We start from the raw sequence: 20,459 nt of genomic DNA, 5'->3' as shown, positions 1-20,459 counted from the left end.
AATCTTTACAACACAGCCTATAATGCATGCATATCAGTAGTTGTGTACGTCTTTGCGACAACGTCCTGTTTCTTCCTCTCCAGAGACGTGCGTGGCCTGACCATAAGAAAGAGTGCAAGTGTCTTCAGAGCCTTCTACCAAGGACTCCAACCGATTCAGTCCGCCTGGCTGCTCGAATCATCTTTGCAATGGTGCATCTCTAGATCCTTCCGGTTTTCCAGCTCTGCTTCCCTATTCCTTTTATTGAACCTAAAAGTCTCTGTATGGATCACTCTCAAGTATATATTTCATGGAGCGAATCGTTAACAAAGGAGCATGAAGGACAAAACTTTGGATGAATATATTTGCATAGAATTGCATAAAATTAGTTCATATTTTCTTTATTGGCGAGGAAGATGGAGACGGAAATTGTTTTCCAAATCAAATTCAAATCACTTCAATAATGCCATAATATTAATGGCCAGTTTAGACATTAGTTCAGACAGATGCACAGTGCTGACCACTGGATTATTCTGACAATTAAAGGATTTTTTTTTTTTCTTTTCTTTTCAAAGTTGGATTAATGTGGTTCTAAAGTACCCAAATGTACTCTGACTCACTCTGGAATGAAGGTGGCAAAATAGCTCAGGAAAATACTGAAAACAATTCTAAACTTTACTGTCCACTTCTGTTCCAGCTAAGTCCTTCTGAGAAGCACAATAAAGAACTATACACCATGGAGGAACATGAATCACGTAAGTATCAACTGTTTGTTTAAAGATGAAGCAACATCTCTTTAAACCTTTATAGAAGATGCTTTGTATAATTTGCAGATGACAGCCATGCCACCTCTAGTACTGGTTGCATTGAATCTATGCAAGGCATCATAAAATCTGAAGATTACTAAGGTATTTTGGAGTGCAATGTTGAACTCTGTGTCTGAGAGCTGTGTCTTCTAGGTCATGGAAAATGACCCAAAACACTTCAAAAAGTCCAGCGAAGGAGACTAAATTAAAATGAGCACCTGGAGAGAGATCTGAAAACAGCAGTTTGGAAGAAGGCGCCCTTCAATCTGAGCTGGAGCAGTTTAGAAAAGAAGAATGGGCAAAGGTGTACAAGCAGTATTTGCATCCATGACTGTACACAGATCAGCCACACATTAAATGTTGACAGGTGAAGTGAATAACATTGATCATGTTGTTCCCGTGGCACCTGTCAAGGGGTGGGATATATTAGGCAGCAAGTGAACAGTCAGTTCTTGAAGTTGATGTGTGGAAGCAGGAAAAATGGACAAGCGTAAGGATCTGAGCAACTGACTAGCGCCAAATTGTGATGGATAGACGACTGGGTCAGAGCATCTCCAAAACAGCAGGTCTTGTGCGGGGGCTTCCTGGTACATAGTGGTCAGTACCTACCAAAAGTGGTCCAAGGAAGGACAACTGGTGAACCGGTGACAGGCCCATGGGCTCATTGATGAGCCTGGGGAGTGAAGTCTAGCCCGTCTGGTCCAGTCCCACAGAAGATGCTACTGTAGCACAAATTGCTGTGAAAGTTAATGCTGCTACGATAGAAAGATGTCAGAACACACAGTGCATCACAGCTTGCTGTGTTTGGGGAGCGTAGCCACAGACCGGTCAGAGTGCCCATGCTGACCCCTGTCCACTGCCAAAAGTGCCTACAATGGACACTCGAGCGTCAGAACTGGACCATGGAGCAATGGAAGGAGGTGGCCTGGTCTGATGAATCAAGTTTTCTTCTACATCATGTGGATGGCTGGTGTTAGGGTCTGATTTGATGTAGCATCTCTGGGATGTGCTGGAACAACAAGCCTGATCCATGAGGGCCACCTCGCAACCCACTTGGGACTTAAAGGATCTGCTGCTAACGTCTTGGTGCTAGATACCACAGGACACTTTCAAGGGTCTTGTGGACTCCATGCCTCGACGGGTCAGAACTGTTTTGGCAGCATGAGGGGGAGCTACTCAATATAAGTGGTGGTTTTAATGTTGTGGCTGATCAGTGTATATCTCTCAGCTGGCCTAGCACATTTGCAGGTCAACCCCTATGAACCTTTGCACATCCATAATACAGACATTAGTTGTAATTTAAACACAAGGCCGCATCTTTGATCCAATGTGTTTGTTATCAAGGTCTTTTTTCCACCTGTCTAGGGCATAATACACTTAAAAGATATAATATGCACACATGTGCTTTTTCTCTGATAGACCTCAGTTCTATGTCGGAGCAGAAGAGACAGGGTATGTCCCAGTTGGCCTCCATGCTGCACATCTACCTGCAGCAGGAAATACCTGATCTCACACAGCACATGACATCAGAACTTCCACCTTCCTGCCAAGAACCCCTCAGCCTGCTTGCAAAGGTATGCTAAGCACTAATACTGTACACACACACACACACACACACACACACACACACACACACACACACACACACACACACACACACACACACAAAGAAATCTTAGACATACACTACTCACAAAAAGTTAGGGATATTCGGCTTTTGGGTGAAATTTCAGGATGAATCTAAAATGCACTATAACCTTTACAGGTGAACTTAATTTGACCTTCTCTAAACTTTTGAATGCACATGTCCAACTGTTCAATGTTTCAGTACTTTTTGCACAACCTGCTGTTCTCTAACAAGGAGCTGAACAGCAAAATTCACAACGGGGGTTTAATCCATGAGTCGACCAATACATTTCCTGGTTCAATTAGAATTGGTATTTAAACAGTCCTCTTCATCATGCTGTTCACATTTTGACATCATGAGACCAAGACGACACCTAACAACTGATCAACAGTACCTCGCCATTGTGAGGCTTCAAACAAGATGTTCTGAGAGGGAAGTGGCCACTGAGCTTAGAGTGTCACAGAGTGTCATCAGCAGGTTGCAACAGAGATACAGAGACACTGGAAGAGTCACAGAAAGCCATAGAAGTGGACGTCCTTTGGCCACATCCCACTCTGATGACCGCTTCATTGTGAACAGTGCCCTGCGGAAGCGGATGATGATGCCACTCAACCCCAGGCACATTTAAGGGAGGTGAGAGACACCTAAGTGTCACGTCAGACCATTCGAAACCCTTGACATCAGCGTGGTCTGCGTGCTAGACGACCTGCAAGGGTACCTGACCACTCCCACCAGGCACAGGCATCATCGTCTTGCACGGGCCAGGGAGCATTTACGCTGGACGAGGGACCAGTGGCTTCAGCGCTGTTCTCTGATGAAAGTCGATTCACGTTGAGCAGAAATGATGGCCACCAACGATGTTGAAGACGTCAAGGAGGGCGCTATGCATCAGCCACTGTTGTCACCAGACGAGCCTTTGGTGGTGGTGGTGGTGGTGGTGTTACAGTGTGGGCAGGTGTGTCTAGTCAATACAGAACTGCCCTACACTTTGTGAATGGTACAGTGACAAGCCCATACTACCTGAATAACATCATTAGTCCAGTCATTGTGCCCCTGCATGAACAACACAGGCCTAACGTCATCTTCATGGACGACAGTGCTCCAGCTTATCGAGGTCTCATCATTAGGGAACGGCTGCTGGAGACTGGGGTACCTCAAATGGAGTGGCCTGCACTTTGTCCAGACCTGAATCCCATAGAAAACCTATGGGATCAGCTGAGTCGTCGTGTAGAGGCTCGTAACTCTGCACCCAAGAACTTCAATGACCTGAGGGCCGCCCTTCAAGATGAGTGGGGTCAAGTCGACTTGTGAACAGCATGAGACGTCGTTGTCAAGCTGTAATTGATGCTCAAGGGCACATGACAAGTTATTGAGACATTGGCATTTTTTGTTGTGGTAAACCCACCACTGTTGTTGGCTTTTGTTTCAATAAATTGTTTGAGATGAGGAAATCACCATTGCATGCTTCTACTTAAATGCCCCACTTTCATGATATAATATCACTGTAGCGTGAACATTTTACATTTTCCATAAATTTCACACGAAAGCCAAATATCCCTAACTTTTTGTGAGTAGTGTATGTTGTTATGAGGTTACTTAGACACTCACACACACCAGGGGAGCCAAGAAGCTGTGTGTGTGTGTGTGTGTGTGTGTGTGTGTGTGTGTGTGTGTGTGTTCTCAGAACAACCTAAGGCTTTATACTGTTAAAACAGACCAGCTGCTGTCATGACAATTGAAACCGCAAACCATTATGTAGACATTTGCTTCTCTCTCTATTTATTGCTTTGTTCATTGAATTGTCTTCCCATTTTTTGTGCTTGTGCCACCAGAATCCGTATATACCATACATAAAAGTGATTTTGAAAACTCAACCCTTTCTCTCTCATCTCTTCTCTCTTCTCTCTCGTTTGTGTGACTCCTTTTGGAGATTTTAGGCTTTTATGGTGTAAGCATTCCAGTAAGATTGTGTGTGTGCGTGCGTGTGTGTGTGTGTGTGTGTGTGTGTGTCTCTGTATTCAAGGGGGGTAATGGTGGGAAATGGTAATTGAAAGCAGCCAGGTGAGGACCAGAGAATTATTCCGTGGCCAAGACCAGGCAGAATAATGTTGTGAACAGGATTCAGCGATGGTCTGTTGAGGTCTAGAAAGGGATTTCAAGCCACACACACACACACACACACACACACACACACACACACACACACACACACACACACACACACACACACACACACACACACACACACACACACTGGGTATTGACTGGATAAAAGAGAGAGAACGGCAATGAGAAAAGTGCATAGTTTCACGTACAACAGTATGGAGAGGAACATCCCCTTTATATTGGACTCATCAGGAAAAAAACGCGGTTGTGAGCCCTTGCTTTAGTCTCCTGTAGCAAGGTCATTCCTGTTCATTCAGTGTACTGCATCCTGTAGGTCACTGGTTCCCAATCTGGGGTCCAGGCCCTCCTTAAGGTGAAGACATCACTGGTGGCCCCCAGGCGCTACCTCATCGGAGGATGTCAAAAATAGATTCAGGTACATTGTGCGCAAAATCATAACATACAGTATCTACCAGAGAAAAGTACACAAGACCTTGTAAAAGGGTGCTCATATTGCATCCTTAGTATTCTGATTCCAATATCGAAAGTATTATACAACGGTAATCTGCTTTCTCCATGCAATAATATGCCGTATATATCTGTGATAAGTGACATAACATGAGATGGAATGCCGCAGATATCTTATTGGAAACCAAAAAACAAAGGTTGGTTATATCTCAAGAGTTATTTTCTTATATTTATACAAAATATTACTCTGTGATATTATTCAATGTGTGCGTGTGCAGTTTGGGGTGGGGGCAGCTGTTGTAGGTGTAAGAATGGGGGGTTTCCAAATAAAACAGGTTGGGAATCAGTGCTTTAAGTTATACACCATAGAGCTGAATTGAAGCCATATCTGACCTACTCTAGTGTGTGTGTGTGTGTGTGGGTGTGGGTGACTCCTTAACGAGCGGAAAGGAGAACTGCTTGTTAATATTTTTAACAACTTTCAGCCATGCGTGTACTTTCCACTTTAATGTAACAATGAACAAGAATCTTGTAACTTTGCCAACTTATCAGTATGTGTTTTCCCACTTAGTTAAAAGAACAGATGTGTAGTGCTGGTCTATTTAAAAATGTACAGTATTTGTGTAGTGAAACATGAAAATAATGTGTGACAATAGGGAAAACTCCCTAATTTTACTGCAGAATTTCAGAGAAACATTTCATTTTCAACCAATAGTCATATTGTTGTGAATTTATTTTTTTCATTGCTAATCTTCTAATCAAATTTAAAGTTTAGCAACGGTGTAAAAAACAAAACTAATACATATTTTTTGTGAACTGTGTCCAGTTTGGTGCATTACTTGTTAACATTACTTGTTGCTATGGCATTAAATAACTGACATTTGGGTGTGATTTGTGGGTGGGACGTCAACACTGTCGTCACATGTGAAGGAAATCTCTCTTCTTATGATTAGTCAGGGAAACTTAAAAATTAACATGGCATTAGGACAGCAAAAATCTCTGTAGAATGACTTAGAAATTAGTCCTGAAAATGGCAAGAGATGAAACTTCCATTTGGCTCCGAGTCGATGTTTGGAGTGCTCTTAAGGAGAATGTCAACAGGGGGAGCTGTGAACACATGGACGGCTCCCTGCATAGGTGGTCTCAAAATGAAGAGAAGTCCTTCCATCTCTCCATTTTTCATTTTTTACCATCTCTAGCTGTGTAGTTATCTATTTTTTTTATCCTTTCCATCTCTCTGCTCACTCTCATTAACGCCTCTCTCTCTTGCAAGCACCTGTACCTGTCTTCCTCTTCGCTCTTTCCTTCTCTCTGCTTTCATCCATGTTGTTCTTTTCCTTCTCCTGTTCCTCTCTTTCTCCCACTTCCCCCCATCATGCCTCCATCTCTCTAATGGCTAAAGTCCAAATTGGAAGATATTGCATGTACCCGGGAATGCTCTCGGTGTGCTCAACAAAATAGGTCATTACCGTGTGTGTGTGTGTGTGTGTGTCCGTGTGTGTGTGTGTGTGTCCGTGTGTGTGTGTGTGTCCGTGTGTGTGTGTGTGTGTGTATGTCCGTGTGTCCACAGGGGTGGTTACAGTAGGCATGTGTGCGGTGCTAGTAAACCATTCTTAATATTAATACAGTAGCTACTCTTTCCTCTACGTGCGTGCACGCGCGCACACACACGCTCGCACGCACACACACACACACATACACATATATATGTATATATAACAGCAGCGGTAATAGCGATGAAATAAAGCCACAGCATCATTACTGGGCTTAATATACCCTAGAGGAATGCTGAGGGAGTGGATTTGTGTTATACTGTGTGTTTGTGTCTGTGTGTGTGCCTGTATCCATTTGTAAGTATATAAAGTATGTGTGTGTGTGTGTGTGTGTGTGTGTGTGTGTGTGTGTTTTACACTGTGTCTGCACTGGTTCTGATCTATTGTATAGTGCTTTACACTGCAGTGGTGTGTGCATTTGTGGATGGGGCATTTGAGTGTGTGTTTATTGGTCAGGTTGCAGTGGTGCAATATGCAGTGACAGATGAGATCTGTCTGCAACACATTTTATTGCTTTCCCCCAAGTGTGTGTGTGTGTGTGTGTGTGTGTGTGTGTGTGTGGGGGTGTGTGTGTGTGTGTGTGTGGGTGTGCGCTAGGTATTAACCTGCAGTATTATGTGCTCGTGTTTGTGTGCAAATGAATGTGGGTGCATGCTCATGCACACAGGCAACCTTAACCTACACATCCTTATGCTACAGCCATGTCTTGCTTGCTTCTATGCTTGTGCAGTATGTGTGTGTGCTTACATGCATCTGTATATATGTGCGTGTTTGTGTGTGTCCATGGACTTATTGTTATGCTGAATCAGTCCTCGCTGCTCAGAGACCCATTTCTCACACACTTTCTGCTTGCAACCACCACATTACCCCATAAAACACACGCTCTCCTCTCTTATCTGCCGTAGACCCGCTCCTCGGGGCCTCGTTCCGTCTCACATTCATCCATTCACTGCGTCTGGTTTCCCTCCCTTCTTCATCGCCATTCCCTCCGTTTGCCCTCTCCCTCCATCCCTGGCACTCTCAATTTGTGTTTTTCCTTCTATTCTGTCTTCAGTTTTGTTTGTAGATTGTGTGATATACATTTTTTTTTCATTCATAGGAATTCTACATTTTCTTAATAGATATGGTTAAAGATATTTTTTACCCTATGCCCTGTTTTTCTATATGCTGTCACTTGGGTTGACTACCAATAATTGAAAAATAAGCCTAAGGTTAAGGAAATACTGGAGTTTTCCTTTCTTTTATAAGTAGTAAGCAGTATGTCTTTTCTGACCCAAGAAAAGAATACATAGAATGCAATGGTAGCAACAAGTATTAGTAGTAATACAATGGAAAGAACATTTAAATGAGAAGAGTGGAACAAACATGCAGGAAGAAAGTTAGGTATTGACAACAGTCAGAAGACAAAGAGGAAGGTTGCGAAATGAATCACATTGGAGAAGATTGGTGAGGAAGGGAGAGAATAGAACGAGGGATATTCTGTAGGTGTGTTCCATTAAAATGTCAAAGAAGCTGAATTTATAGTTTGATAAGTGTGTATAACCAGAGCTCTGGGTAGGCAGGCTCACGCACTTAACGCACGCACATAATTTAACAATGTCGGAAGGAAGAAAAGTCCCTGTGGAAAAGTACGTTGTAAATGCTTGTGCATGACCCGTGGAGGAAGATGATTTATGTGTCATACACACACCTGACAGCATGTATAGGACTGTAAGAAATTTTCTTACTTTAACTGTGTGTGTGTGTGTGTGTGTGTGTGTGTGTGTGTGTGTGTGTGTGTGCGTGTGTGCGTGTGTGCGTGTGTGCGTGCGTGCGTGCGTGCGTGCGATAATCATGTGGCTGGGTTTCTTTTACTGGAAGAGGTATTCCACTGCATAGTCACATACTAATTTTACAGATTGAAGTATGGTCAAAAATGCCAAATGCGTGCGACAGAGTGCATAAATTCATGCATGAGATATTTTTTCTATAATTCCGGATGCAATTTTCAGTTTCTGTGTGTAGGTGTAATATATTCTCCCTACTTTCCGTTGTATTTCTGGGCCATCTGTTGAGCAGCTCGATGTGGTGCAAAAGGGAAATGTTATCACTCTCCAAACATATTAACTGGAACAAAGAATCAAATCTTGATAACTTATTCACATGACGGGGGTGTACAAGTGTTTGGAAGAATGGATTGGGGAGAAAAAAAAAATGGATAGGAGAAATAATTGTTTTTATTCAACTCATGAACGTTGGAAGACGGGTGAGGAAGGCAATGCTTAAACGGAGGCTGCAAGTGTGCGTGGTGCTGGTGCGCATTTGTGTTTACAGGTGGAATGTGTGAAGGCGTTTTTCACGGCTGGTATGTTCAACCTTATCTCATCTCCTTTTCTATTGTCTGCCGTTGCAATGGACAGTGCCACAGGCCCTGGCTAATTAGCTTAGGCTTAGAGTAATCTCTCACTCTCAGAATCTTGGCTTAGTGTAATGATTTTGCATCGTTAATATAGTCACAGACGTGAAAGACAGAATGGAAACCATTTGTTTAATTGACTTGTGTGTGTGTGTGTGTGTGTGTCTGGGTGTGTCTGGGTGTGTGTGTGTGTGTGTGTGTGATTGTGCATAGGGGTGGTGATGAGGAGAGAGAGGAGGAGGACTTTAGAGAGAGGCAGGGCCGAAGGAGTGAGGCCGGAAAGGAGAAGGCTCAAGGAAAGAGGAAAAGCGAGGAGGAGACGGGAGAGACAGGCAGGATGAGGGGATGATAAAAGGCGAGCAGGGAAATTAGCGACAATGTGACAAAAAAGGAGAGGATAGTGGCGAAATGAGAGGGGGAAAGTTGAAAAGATTGCAGTGTAGCGGGATTGAGAAAGTGAGAACATTCTGTGTATACCTTCATCTATTTGTAGTGTGTGTGTGTGTGTGTGTGTGTGTGTGTGTGTGTGTGTGTGTGTGTGTGTCAGTTTGGGGTGGGGTGGGGTTTGTGAACGGCTTCATGGCTCCAGCTGTTATAGATGGCATCTCTCTTCTCTTCTCCATCCTCCTTTTGCCTTATTCCCTCTTTTCTCTTCGGTCGTTCCAACACTTCCCACACACACACTAATTGATGTCCTTTTGGTAGTGGAGGGGGACAGAAGGATGGTGTCAAATACAATGTGTGTGTGTGTGTGTGTGTGTGTGTGTGTGTGTGTGTGTGTGTTGGTTTCAACATTTTGATAAATGGTCTTTCTCACTTGTATCGCACTCATTTCAAGTGGAGTTCGAGGCAGAATTCACGAGTCTACCCACATATGAACACAATCCACCAGACCAGTTTTATTCCCTCGGTCTTTCCTTGGGGCTTTTCCTTCATTTCTCTGCTTAAGCTCTGCGTAAAAATTTGAAATCAAACATTTAAATAATAAAAAGAAAAAGCCAAAGGTTCTGCCCGGCTCCATAACATTTAGTGCAGCAATCCGCCCTGAATATAAATATTCACCCTGAATATAAATATAAGAGTGTACAGCAGAGTTCTCTCCGTGGGTGTCTGTGTTTAACCCGCTCCCTCCATCCCAGGTATCTCATCTCCCTCCACCTCGACCTGTCTCTGTGGCTTGCCTCTTGTCTGTCAAACTCCATCCAAGCGCTGAACTCCCTCGGTTCCATCTAAGGCCGGCGCAAACACACCTGACTGCGCTCGGCTCAGCGGGGCCGTGTGATCTTCTTTTGTATTCCATATGTCTACTTATCAAAACACTGTCTGCCTGACCGTTCACACTGGTGGTTTTTATTTCTGGGGTCCCAGCTGAAATGGACGGGCTTTTTTTATTTTTTTATTTTCTTTTTATGTACGTGCGTGGATTTAAGTGTTTGTGTGCACTGACAATTAAATCCTGCCCGACAGAGTTTGGGGAAGTTGTGAGTTCAGGAGTTGTTGTGGTTTTTGCAATTTCTCTGTTTTTTATTCTTGTTCACGTTTCCTCTTGTTAACAAATCGCTAATCAGGAACGCTAGTAAATGTGTTTTGAGTATCCACACGGTAAACACACTATTACTAATTACTCCATTAACCATTTTCCAGCTCCTCCAAAAAACGTATTGTTCAGTTTAATTCACATGTGAATAATATCAAGACTTGTGATGAAAACAAATTTTATATTAAACGTTAAACAAGGAAGAAATGGCATCCTGAACAGTTATAATGGTGAACCACCAAGTCACACAAGATTTGTCAGAGCCTTCTGAGTTGCGTCCGCGGCAGCAGTGTTTAACGAACAGCTCCAGACAGACACGCAGCACGGAAGCGTGAAGTTACCCCACGCTGAAGAGTTTGTGCGGGCGTGGCGAAAACAAATAGGGAGAGGAAAGCAGACAGTGGCTAGGAACAAAATGAATGAATTGTGAAAAGAAGAGAAACACATTTTGGACACCGCACGCACTCATGCAGCCTTGTGGAATCTGCACACGTCCAGTGTATTTGTCCTCTTTTGTATCTACTTCTCCCGGTCCTTCTATTCCCTTCTTTCCTCTTTCCTCACCTGTGCTTTTCTCCTGTACTCCCATCTATACGCTACTGCTCTCAACCTCTCTTACATCCCTTCCCCCTTCTCTATCCTCTCCTCTCCTTTCCTCTATCACCTGGTCTCTGCATTGGACTTTGGCTTTTGCTCTCCTTTCCATCTGTAGATGTAAATTAAGTTGTAATTGCTTTACCTCTATAACCATGTCTAGTTTCCTTAATTTCATCGTGATAGGCCACACCTTTTATGCATAATGTCATTCTGCAAGTCATATGACACTGTATGTAGTTTTCCACTAAATGCATCGATTACAGGTAATGAAATATTAAAAAATATATATATTTTCATCTCTTTTGAGATAAACTGTAATTATATCATAATAATTGATGCCAGCAGCATTCAAGTGCATTCATGTTTTGTTTGACTTTATTTCCGTTGACAAAACCTTAAGCACATGTCCTGTACAGTATTCATTGTATGCTATTCAGTACCATATTTACCCCCCCCCCAACGCACACAGGCACACACACACACCACACATACACACATTCATTCATTTCTCTGCTGAGCTCAACTTCCATCAGCCTGTGGCGATTGTTACCATGGTGATGTATAGTGGCCGTTAATAATGAGGTAAAAAATTTTGAGGCAGCTTTGAAGTTCATTTTTTTATGTTTCTTACTTTATCTGTGAATAATGACAGGCTAGAAACAAAGGCCCTATAGCCATCCATGTTTGGAAACAATGGAACCCGTTGGAAAAGCATTTTTGTCATATACCCTTTATTTTAGGGTATATGAGAATTCATGCTTTGATGTGCCAATTTGCAAATGGGAATTTCAGGTCATTGTGTGTGTGTGTGTGTGTGTGTGTGTGTGTGTGTGTGTGTGTGTGTGTGTGTGTGTGTGTGTGTGTGTGTGAGCGCACACGCGCGCTTTATTGATCTCATCTTGCAGAGCAATTTTTGTCTCGTCAGCACTTTCCATAAACCAAAAAGAGAAGGATGAGAGAGGAGGGGGGATGATGATCATTGGAAGGGGTCAGAACAGGATGGGGAAAGGAAGAATGTGAAATAACGAACCTCTAACTACGTGTAACAAGCGGGGGGAGGGATTTGAGAAGAAGGGGAGGGGAGATTACCAGCTATTGAAGGATGAATGAGATCAAAGTTGCAGTTTAAGGGTTTTTTTCAAGACATGGGATTAATGCTAAGGAAAAGGTTTGCGAAAGATCTTCCTGCCACTCTCCACCTCTATTTTCAACCTTCCTATTCCCTTCTCTAGCTCTCTATTCCTCTTTCTCTCTCACTCACACACATACTGTATGCCAGTAGCATAGTTGTAGGGTGGAATGACAATGTGAAGGTCCTTCAATTTATGCCTATAACTAACTCTCTGTGTGTGTGTGTGTGTGTGTGTGTTAGTATTTATTTTTTTGTTTGTTTTTTTATTAAGCTAATGCTTGTGTTTTATGAGTAAATCAGCAACATCAAAAATCCAAACCCATTTTCTCATTGCCAGATTATTTGTAGGTTTATATCCGTTATACATGGTCAAGGGACTCATGCATTTAGACAACATGCAAGTCAAAATACATCAACAACACAAACTGTATGTTCTTCAAATCTCCCAAGCAGTCAGGAGGCGGTGCTATTGAGTCTTGACCGAGGTGTGTGTGTCTGTGTGTGTGCGTGTGCGCGTGTGTGCACGTGCGTGCGTGCGTGCGTGGGTGTCCATCATATGGCTGCTGATGTGTGTTGATCTCCCTGTCCTGTTGTGATTCATGAAGGTGATAGGCAGATGGTCAAGTCATTCCTCCGAGCTGTGTGCATGCATGTTCAGGTTTCTGCTCTTGTGTTCTTGTCGGGTACAGTTTGTTGAATAACGTGTGGCTGTGTATCCATTATGCCCCGCACACATACATTTATCAAAGTGTGTGTGTGTGTGTGTGTGTGTGTGTGTGTGTGTGTGTGTGTGTGTGTGTGTGTGTGTGTGTGTGTGTGTGTGTGTGTGTGTGTGTGTGTGTGTGTGTGTGTGTGTGTGTGTGTGATCGTTGCTTCAGGCTACATGTAATCCAGTTCTAACACACACACACACACACACACACCACAGATGTCTTATAATGTCTTCTAATGACCCACGCACTGAAATTGACTGATTGATCTCAGAATCTCGGAGTAAGTCTCACAGGACGAGGGAGATTCAGACATACCTCTTACCTCTTTTTTTTGTATTTATTCAGCAATATATTATAATTTATTATTATTTGATATTACCCATCATCATTTTCTCTGTAAAATCTTGAGATTTATTTCAATGAGGGCCATAAATAAATGCCATTTTTAATAATGATGTGTTCTGTGTGCTCGTTTAATGATATGCGCTTTCCTTCGCAAGAGGCCTGCACAGATTAGAACACAGAATTGTCCTTGTGAGTCAAGGGCATCTCCTAGTTTCACAGGTGAGGGAACATAGACTATTTCTGGCAAGGAGAGATAGAAGGAGGTAGAGAATGAGGTGAGGAGGTAGATAGGGGGTATGAGAGAAGGGGAGGAGAGAGGAGGAGGATGGAGTTTTGGACGGGGGAAATGGAAAGGTGTGTGTGTGTGTGTGTGTGTGTGTGTGTGTGTGTGTGTGTGTGTGTGTGTGTGTGTGTGTGTGTGTGTGTGTGTGTGTGTGTGTGTGTGTGTGTGTGGACTGTACATGTACTCCTCACTTAACGGCCGAGTTTGTTCTTAGGACCAGGTCGTTAAGCTTATTGGTCGATAAGTGAGGACCTGTGTCATTTCACGGTAAAGGGGCGTGGCCATTGTGAACGCTAGTGTAGTGAATACTGACAGACTGCGAGAACGGGACTGAGAACATTGATGCGCGATGAGATGCTTGACGGTGAGACGCCGCGGTATTGTACGCAGCATACAATTACAGACTGGTCAGAGAGCTGGTTGTAAGTCCGAACATCATAGGTCATTAAGTGAGGAGTACCTATATATCTCAAGGTCAAGGGCTGGGATATATTAGGCAGCAAGTGAACAGTCAGTTTACAGTCAGTGAAGTTGATCTGTTGGCAGCAGGAAGAATGGGTGTAAAGAGCGTAAAGATCTGAGCAATTTTGACAAGGGCCAAATTGTGACGGCTAGACGACTTGTTAGTACCTACCAAAAGTGGTCCAGGGAAGGACAACTGGTGAACTGGCGTCATTGTCACGGGCGCCCAAGGCTCATTGATGTGCGTGAGGGGGCTAGCCCGTCTGGTCCGATCACACAGAAGAGCTACTGTAGTTGACACACCTTACGGAGATGGCTGCCGCTGACGTGGAACAGTCTGTTGTATCCGCTATCCCCATTTAGGGGATAGCGGATATTTTTGCTGTAGATTTGGTCAAAGTTTAATTTACCAACTCACTTGCTCAGCACTACATCACATGTTTTGTTGCTCTGATTGGCTGTAGGTCTATCCAATTGCCTCCAGAGACATTTTGGTCTGCGCGCATTGTTAACGCCTCTTGGAAATTGAAAATGACAAGGGGAGTCCAGATTTATACGCATTTGCGAATTGGTCTTGCCAGGCTAGCGATGCCAGGCTAGTGCCATATTGTGTTGTTCATGATAATACCAGTGTCATTTTTAATATGACTTCAAAAATTCACATCATGATAACGGCAATATTCTGACTTGTTGACGACATTAAGGATGGGCATGAGTATTCGAGTACTCGATTTGGACGTCACTATTTGTTCAACATATAGAGTAATTGCATTTTTATATTTTTACTGGAGGATGCACACAATTAGGTTGGAGGGAAAAACAATTGCAACTTTCCATATAAAAACACACTTGTTTCTCTCGTTTGTATTTGTTTATAACTACTACAATGCTACAAAAACATTAAAAATTTTTTTTTATAGAAGAGCCGTTTTTGTTTTATACGCTGCGAAGAAGACACCCCAGGATATGGGTCAGGTCTGCTGCACCATGGCTCAAAGTAAAAAAAGATCACACATTATGATGTTAGTTTTAATAAATCCATTTTTTTTTTTTAAATCAAGGTAATTTCTCTGGCCTGTTGTTTTTCTGTATCAAAAACATCTTGAACGGTGACCGTTACATCCTATATATATATATATATATATATATATATATATATATATATATATATATATATATGGATGGATATTATATTATTCTCTTCACTAACTGCATTACGTTTTAGGAATCAGTCACTATTGTGCATAATCTCCGGGGGCGTTGCAACAACATTTCACTGCATGTATGTATGAATGTACAGTGGGGCAAAAAAGTATTTAGTCAGCCACCAATTGTGCAAGTTCTCCCACTTAAAAAGATGAGAGAGGCCTGTAATTTTCATCATAGGTACACTTCGGCTATGAGAGACAGAATGGGGGGAAAGAATCCAGGAAATCACATTGTAGGATTTTTAATGAATTAATTGGTAAATTCCTTGGTAAAATAAGTATTTGGTCACCTACAAACAAGCAAGATTTCTGGCTTTCACAGACCTGTAACTTTTTCTTTAAGAGGCTCCTCTGTCCTCCACTCCTTACCTGTATTAATGGCACCTGTTTGAACTCGTTATCAGTATAAAAGACACCTGTCCACAACCTCAAACAGTCACACTCCAAACTCCACTATGGCCAAGACCAAAGAGGTGTCAAAGGACACCAGAAACAAAATTTCAGACCTGCACCAGGCTGGGAAGACTGAATCTGCAATAGGTAAGCAGCTTGTTGTGAAGAAATGAACTGTGGGAGCAATTATTAGAAAATGGAAGACATACAAGACCACTGATAATCTCCCTCGATCTGGGGCTCCACGCAAGATCTCACCTCGTGGGGTCAAAATGATCACAAGAACGGTGAGAAAACATCCCAGAACCACACGGGGGGGCCTAGTGAAAGACCTGCAGAGAGCTGGGACCAAAGTAACAAAGGCTACCATCAGTAACACACTACGCCGCCAGGGACTCAAATCCTGCAGTGCCAGACGTGTCCCCCTGCTTAAGCCAGTACATGTCCAGGCCCGTCTGAAGTTTGCTAGAGAGCATTTGGATGATCCAGAAGAGGATTGTGAGAATGTCATATGGTCAGATAAAACCAAAATATAACTTTTTGGTAAAAACTCAACTTGTCGTGTTTGGAGGAGAAAGAAAGCTGAGTTGCATCCAAAGAACACCATACCTACTGTGAAGCATGGGGGTGGAAGCATCATGCTTTAGGGCTGTTTTTCTGCAAAGGGACCAGGACGACTGATCCGTGTAAAGGAAAGAATGAATGGGGCCATGTATCGTGAGATTTTGAGTGAAAACCTCCTTCCATCAGCAAGGGCATTGAAGATGAAACATGGCTGGGTCTTTCAGCATGACAATGATCCTAAACACACCGCCCGGGCAACGAAGGAGTGGCTTCGTAAGAAGCATTTCAAGGTCCTGGAGTGGCCTAGCCAGTCTCCAGATCTCAACCCCACAGAAAATCTTTGGAGGGAGTTGAAAGTCCGTGTTGCCCAGCGACAGCCCCAAAACATCACTGCTCCAGAGGAGATCTGCATGGAGGAATGGACCAAAATACCAGCAACAGTGTGTGAAAATCTTGTGAAGACTTACAGAAAACGTTTGACCTCTGTCATTGCAAACAAAGGGTATATAACAAAGTATTGAGATGAACTGTTGTTATTGACCAAATACTTATTTTCCACCATAATTTGCAAATAAATTCTTTAAAAATCAGACAATGTGATTTTCTGGATTTTTTTTCTCATTTTGTCTCTCATAGTTGAGGTGTACCTATGATGAAAATAACAGGCCTCTCTCATCTTTTTAAGTGGGAGAACTTGCACAATTGGTGGCTGACTAAATACTTTTTTTCCCCACTGTATGTGTGTGACGAATAAACCTCTTGAATCTTGAATCTATATATATATATTTGTGAGTATTGGGTTTATGCATAATGGAAGTCAGAAGAGGCTCTCAACACTGGAGAACACCAAAATATGGCTACTCTCTCTCTACTCCCTTTCTGTCTCTCGTTCCTCTCTCTCAGACACACATACCCACATGCATACAAACAAACACGCAGCACAGACTTAAAGGTCAGTGGTGGAATGTGTGTTTGGCAGAGCAAACAGAAATTGAGACAGACAAAAACCAGAGAAATATGAAAGTCCACTTTTATTTTTCTTTTTACTGTTTTTTTTAATGCACATTGTTTTGGCACATTAGACCTAAATTTAAAATCTATATACCAAAATACAATACGTCTCATTGGCAGTAGGGCTGCATGATAAGCAGAATAATGCTGAAATATCACACATTTTTCATGGTGTAATGGAATGTGGTACACACATGGTGTCATTTTGACATTTTATACAAATATACAAATATGAATTATACTTTAATAAAATGTATTTCTTATCTTTTTTATCATTAAATTTTCTTTTATCATTCCATCATCAGCCCTTGAACCCACCTCAATATGAAAGTCTGATTTATTTGATAAAATAAAAAAAGAAACAGAAATAAAAAGGTAAACTATCACGGCTGCGATATTGTGAAAACATGAGGTAAACCTGCAGTCTAAAAAATCAGCCCGTCTTCTTTTTTTCGACTGCAGGCTGACAAGTTGGAGATTTTTTTTTTTTTTTTTTCCGTTTGATCCTTCACATCACAAAGTGCTCACCACGCCCTTCTCCACCATCTCTCTACCTCCAGCCCTTCATCCCAACTCCCTCTCTCTATTCCCTCATCGTTTCATCGTTCCATCATTATGGCAGCCTGACTGTACGCCTCTCCAAAGGAATGGGCAATGAGCTGAGGAGAGCAGCGGAGGGGAGTGGGGGTAGGGATGATTTGGTGGAGAACCAGACTTGGGGGGGGGGGGGGGGACCAGTAATGGCAGTTGGGTAGGAAGGGGTGTGTGAGTGAGAGGAGGGTGTTTCCTTTTTTTTTTTTTTTAATGTATTCAATTATTCATCTGTAGTTTTAGCTTCCATGCTTTTTTTTTTTTAATTTTCATTTTCACAGATAACATCCTTTTTTATTTCTAGTTATTTTAACATGGAAAAAGCATATACAAATGAAACAACATGAATCATAAAGTTATCAACATGATTTTCTTTTTTTTTTCATCCATTAAGTCGTTTGTTTGAGCGTGATCCGTCCCACAACAAAGAAGACAAATCCCTAAAACTGAATCTATAGCTCATGTGACTTTAACCTTTCTAGTTCTTATTTCTGGATTTATTTGCGATCTTTCTCACTTTTTCTTCCTTTTATCAACATCCATTTATCAACTGCCCCTCCCTCCCTCCATCCTGTATGTATGTTAGATGTTGGTGCAGGCTCTATTTGAATGTTGGATATATTTGAAGACCATTCCTTTGTTCTTTGACTTGAGTTCACTGAGAATTTTGAAACGTGCATGTGGGTGCTTGTGTCCATCTGAATGAAGCCATCTTATTTTCTTGGCTCAAGCATCGATTACATGCACTTTCTACCCCTTTCACCTGTTTCTTACTCCATCTCTCTCCCTTCCTCTGTCTCACTCTGAAGAGGTCAACATTAATATCCTATTCCTTCAGGGGATATTGCAATCAATAACTCAACTAAGCACACGTGCGCACACAAACCCAGCACATAAACACACATAAACCAGCTTGGACCACTCTGAACAGATTATTAATATTTTTGGTATTCTCATTCTTTCGCTTTCTTTTTTGAACAAACTTCCCGTATCTTTCTGTCTAATTTTTTTGTATCATTTCTGTTGTTTTTTAAGTAATTGTACTCTGTTTTCTGAAAATCATATGCTGTGTTTTTCAGTCTCTCCCCCTTTTTTACTTTGACTGCTGTCATTACTATATTCAGTTGCCGACGCATGTACGTACACGCACACACACGCACACACACATACGCACACACACACACACGCTCTATTCCCTATGGGGACAGAATTGCATAGGGCAGCTTACCTCAGTGCCTTGTACAGCTGGTGTATGTGAGCTCCACCAAGCAGAAAAGTGTTTTGTCTGGTGCACTGCTAGAGACATACACATACACGCATACACACTCACTGAGCACTTTGTTAGGAACACCATACTAATACTGAGTAGGGCCTCTGTTTGCTCTCGAAACAGCCTAAATTATTTTTGGCACGGATTCCACGAGATGTTGGAAATATACTTTGAGATGCTGGTCCATGTTGACATGATTGCATCACACAATTCTTGCACATTTGTCAGCTGCACATTCATTCTGCGAATCTCCCGTTCTTTCACATTCAAAGGGTGTTCAATTGGATTCGGTTCAGGTGACTGGGAAAGCCACTGAAGAACATTGAACTCAACGTTCATGCAACGTCCAGGCTGCATAGGCAACCACGGTTCCCTGAGGAGGGACCAGATCTATTAGGCATGGGACTGATCACTGTATCACGAATCACTAATTGAAACGCTCTGCATTCACACCTGAAAAGGCAGAGGAAGTGACGACGCCGCATTCCGTCCCGCCCCCGCGTGTATATATTGCGGCTTGACTTCCACTTCCTCCTCTTTTTGCTGCTGAGTGCCTCGGAAGGGCACCGTTCCGCAGCGCAGTAATACATGTGGTTGCCTACGCAACCTAGACGTTCCCTATTGCATAGACTGGGATTTATTACTCATGGGATGGTATAACATCACACAATAGTAGGGTGATCTGAAGGAGGTTCGCGTAATAACGTACCCCCCACTGGCATGTGTGTTATATCAGCATATGAGTGGACATGTGAAGAAAAATGCTTATGGGATACCTCCTGTAACACCTGCATACTCAGGGTTGTGCGTCCGACATGTAAAAACGCACGAATGTCTGTGCAAAGATCCAAGACGCTGCCAGAAATATATCCTCCAATGGAGGATCCTCTTACCTGAAGAGGACCCAAGAAGAGGACACTCCCCTGGTGAAGGCATGGGTGCCAAATCGTTCCTTGCGCCAGAGTGAGTAGATCTTGCCAGAGGGGGAGCTCCCACAACGGGCCCATACTCATGTAGAACAGGTCGGCGAACCATGGATGGCTGGGCCAACAAAGGGGCCACCAGCCTCAGCACCAGGTTGTACTCCTCCACCCGTCCACCACTGGCTGACTGAGTGCCACAGGGGGAAATGAGTGGAGCGGCCCCTCCGGCCAACACGTCCACGCTGGACGGTGGCATGGTTCCACCCTAGGGAGAACCATAACAGGCACTGCGTCGTCTCTCGCGATGCAAATGTTTCCACCTCCGCCCTGCTGAACCGCATCCAGATCTCCTCCACCACATGAGGGTGAAGGCGCCAGTCTGCTGCCCTGGGGTTCCCCCTGGACAACAAGTCCGCCCCATGGTTGAGGCAGCCAGGGGTGTGGATAGCCCAAAGGGAGAGGAGGTTCTGCTCTGGTTACAGCAGTAAACAGTTCG

General features: G+C 43.0%; 1 protein-coding gene across 1 annotated transcript in view; it reads left to right on the top strand.

Moving 5' to 3' along the window:
- smyd3 (SET and MYND domain containing 3) overlaps nucleotides 1–20,459 on the top strand; it is a gene marked incomplete at its 5' end in the record, with an annotated part of 78,484 nt that overhangs the window by 14,977 nt on the left and 43,048 nt on the right. The window contains 3 exons of the mRNA XM_079997233.1: nucleotides 84–191; nucleotides 677–734; nucleotides 2,205–2,359. Coding sequence (XP_079853359.1) covers nucleotides 84–191; nucleotides 677–734; nucleotides 2,205–2,359 — 321 coding nt within the window. The remainder of the gene's footprint in view (nucleotides 1–83; nucleotides 192–676; nucleotides 735–2,204; nucleotides 2,360–20,459) is intronic.

Source organism: Zeus faber (assembly GCF_960531495.2).
Source record: "Zeus faber genome assembly, chromosome: 3".
NCBI classification, from domain to species: Eukaryota; Metazoa; Chordata; class Actinopteri; order Zeiformes; family Zeidae; genus Zeus; species Zeus faber.
This window is presented reverse-complemented; position numbering and strand designations above follow the sequence as displayed.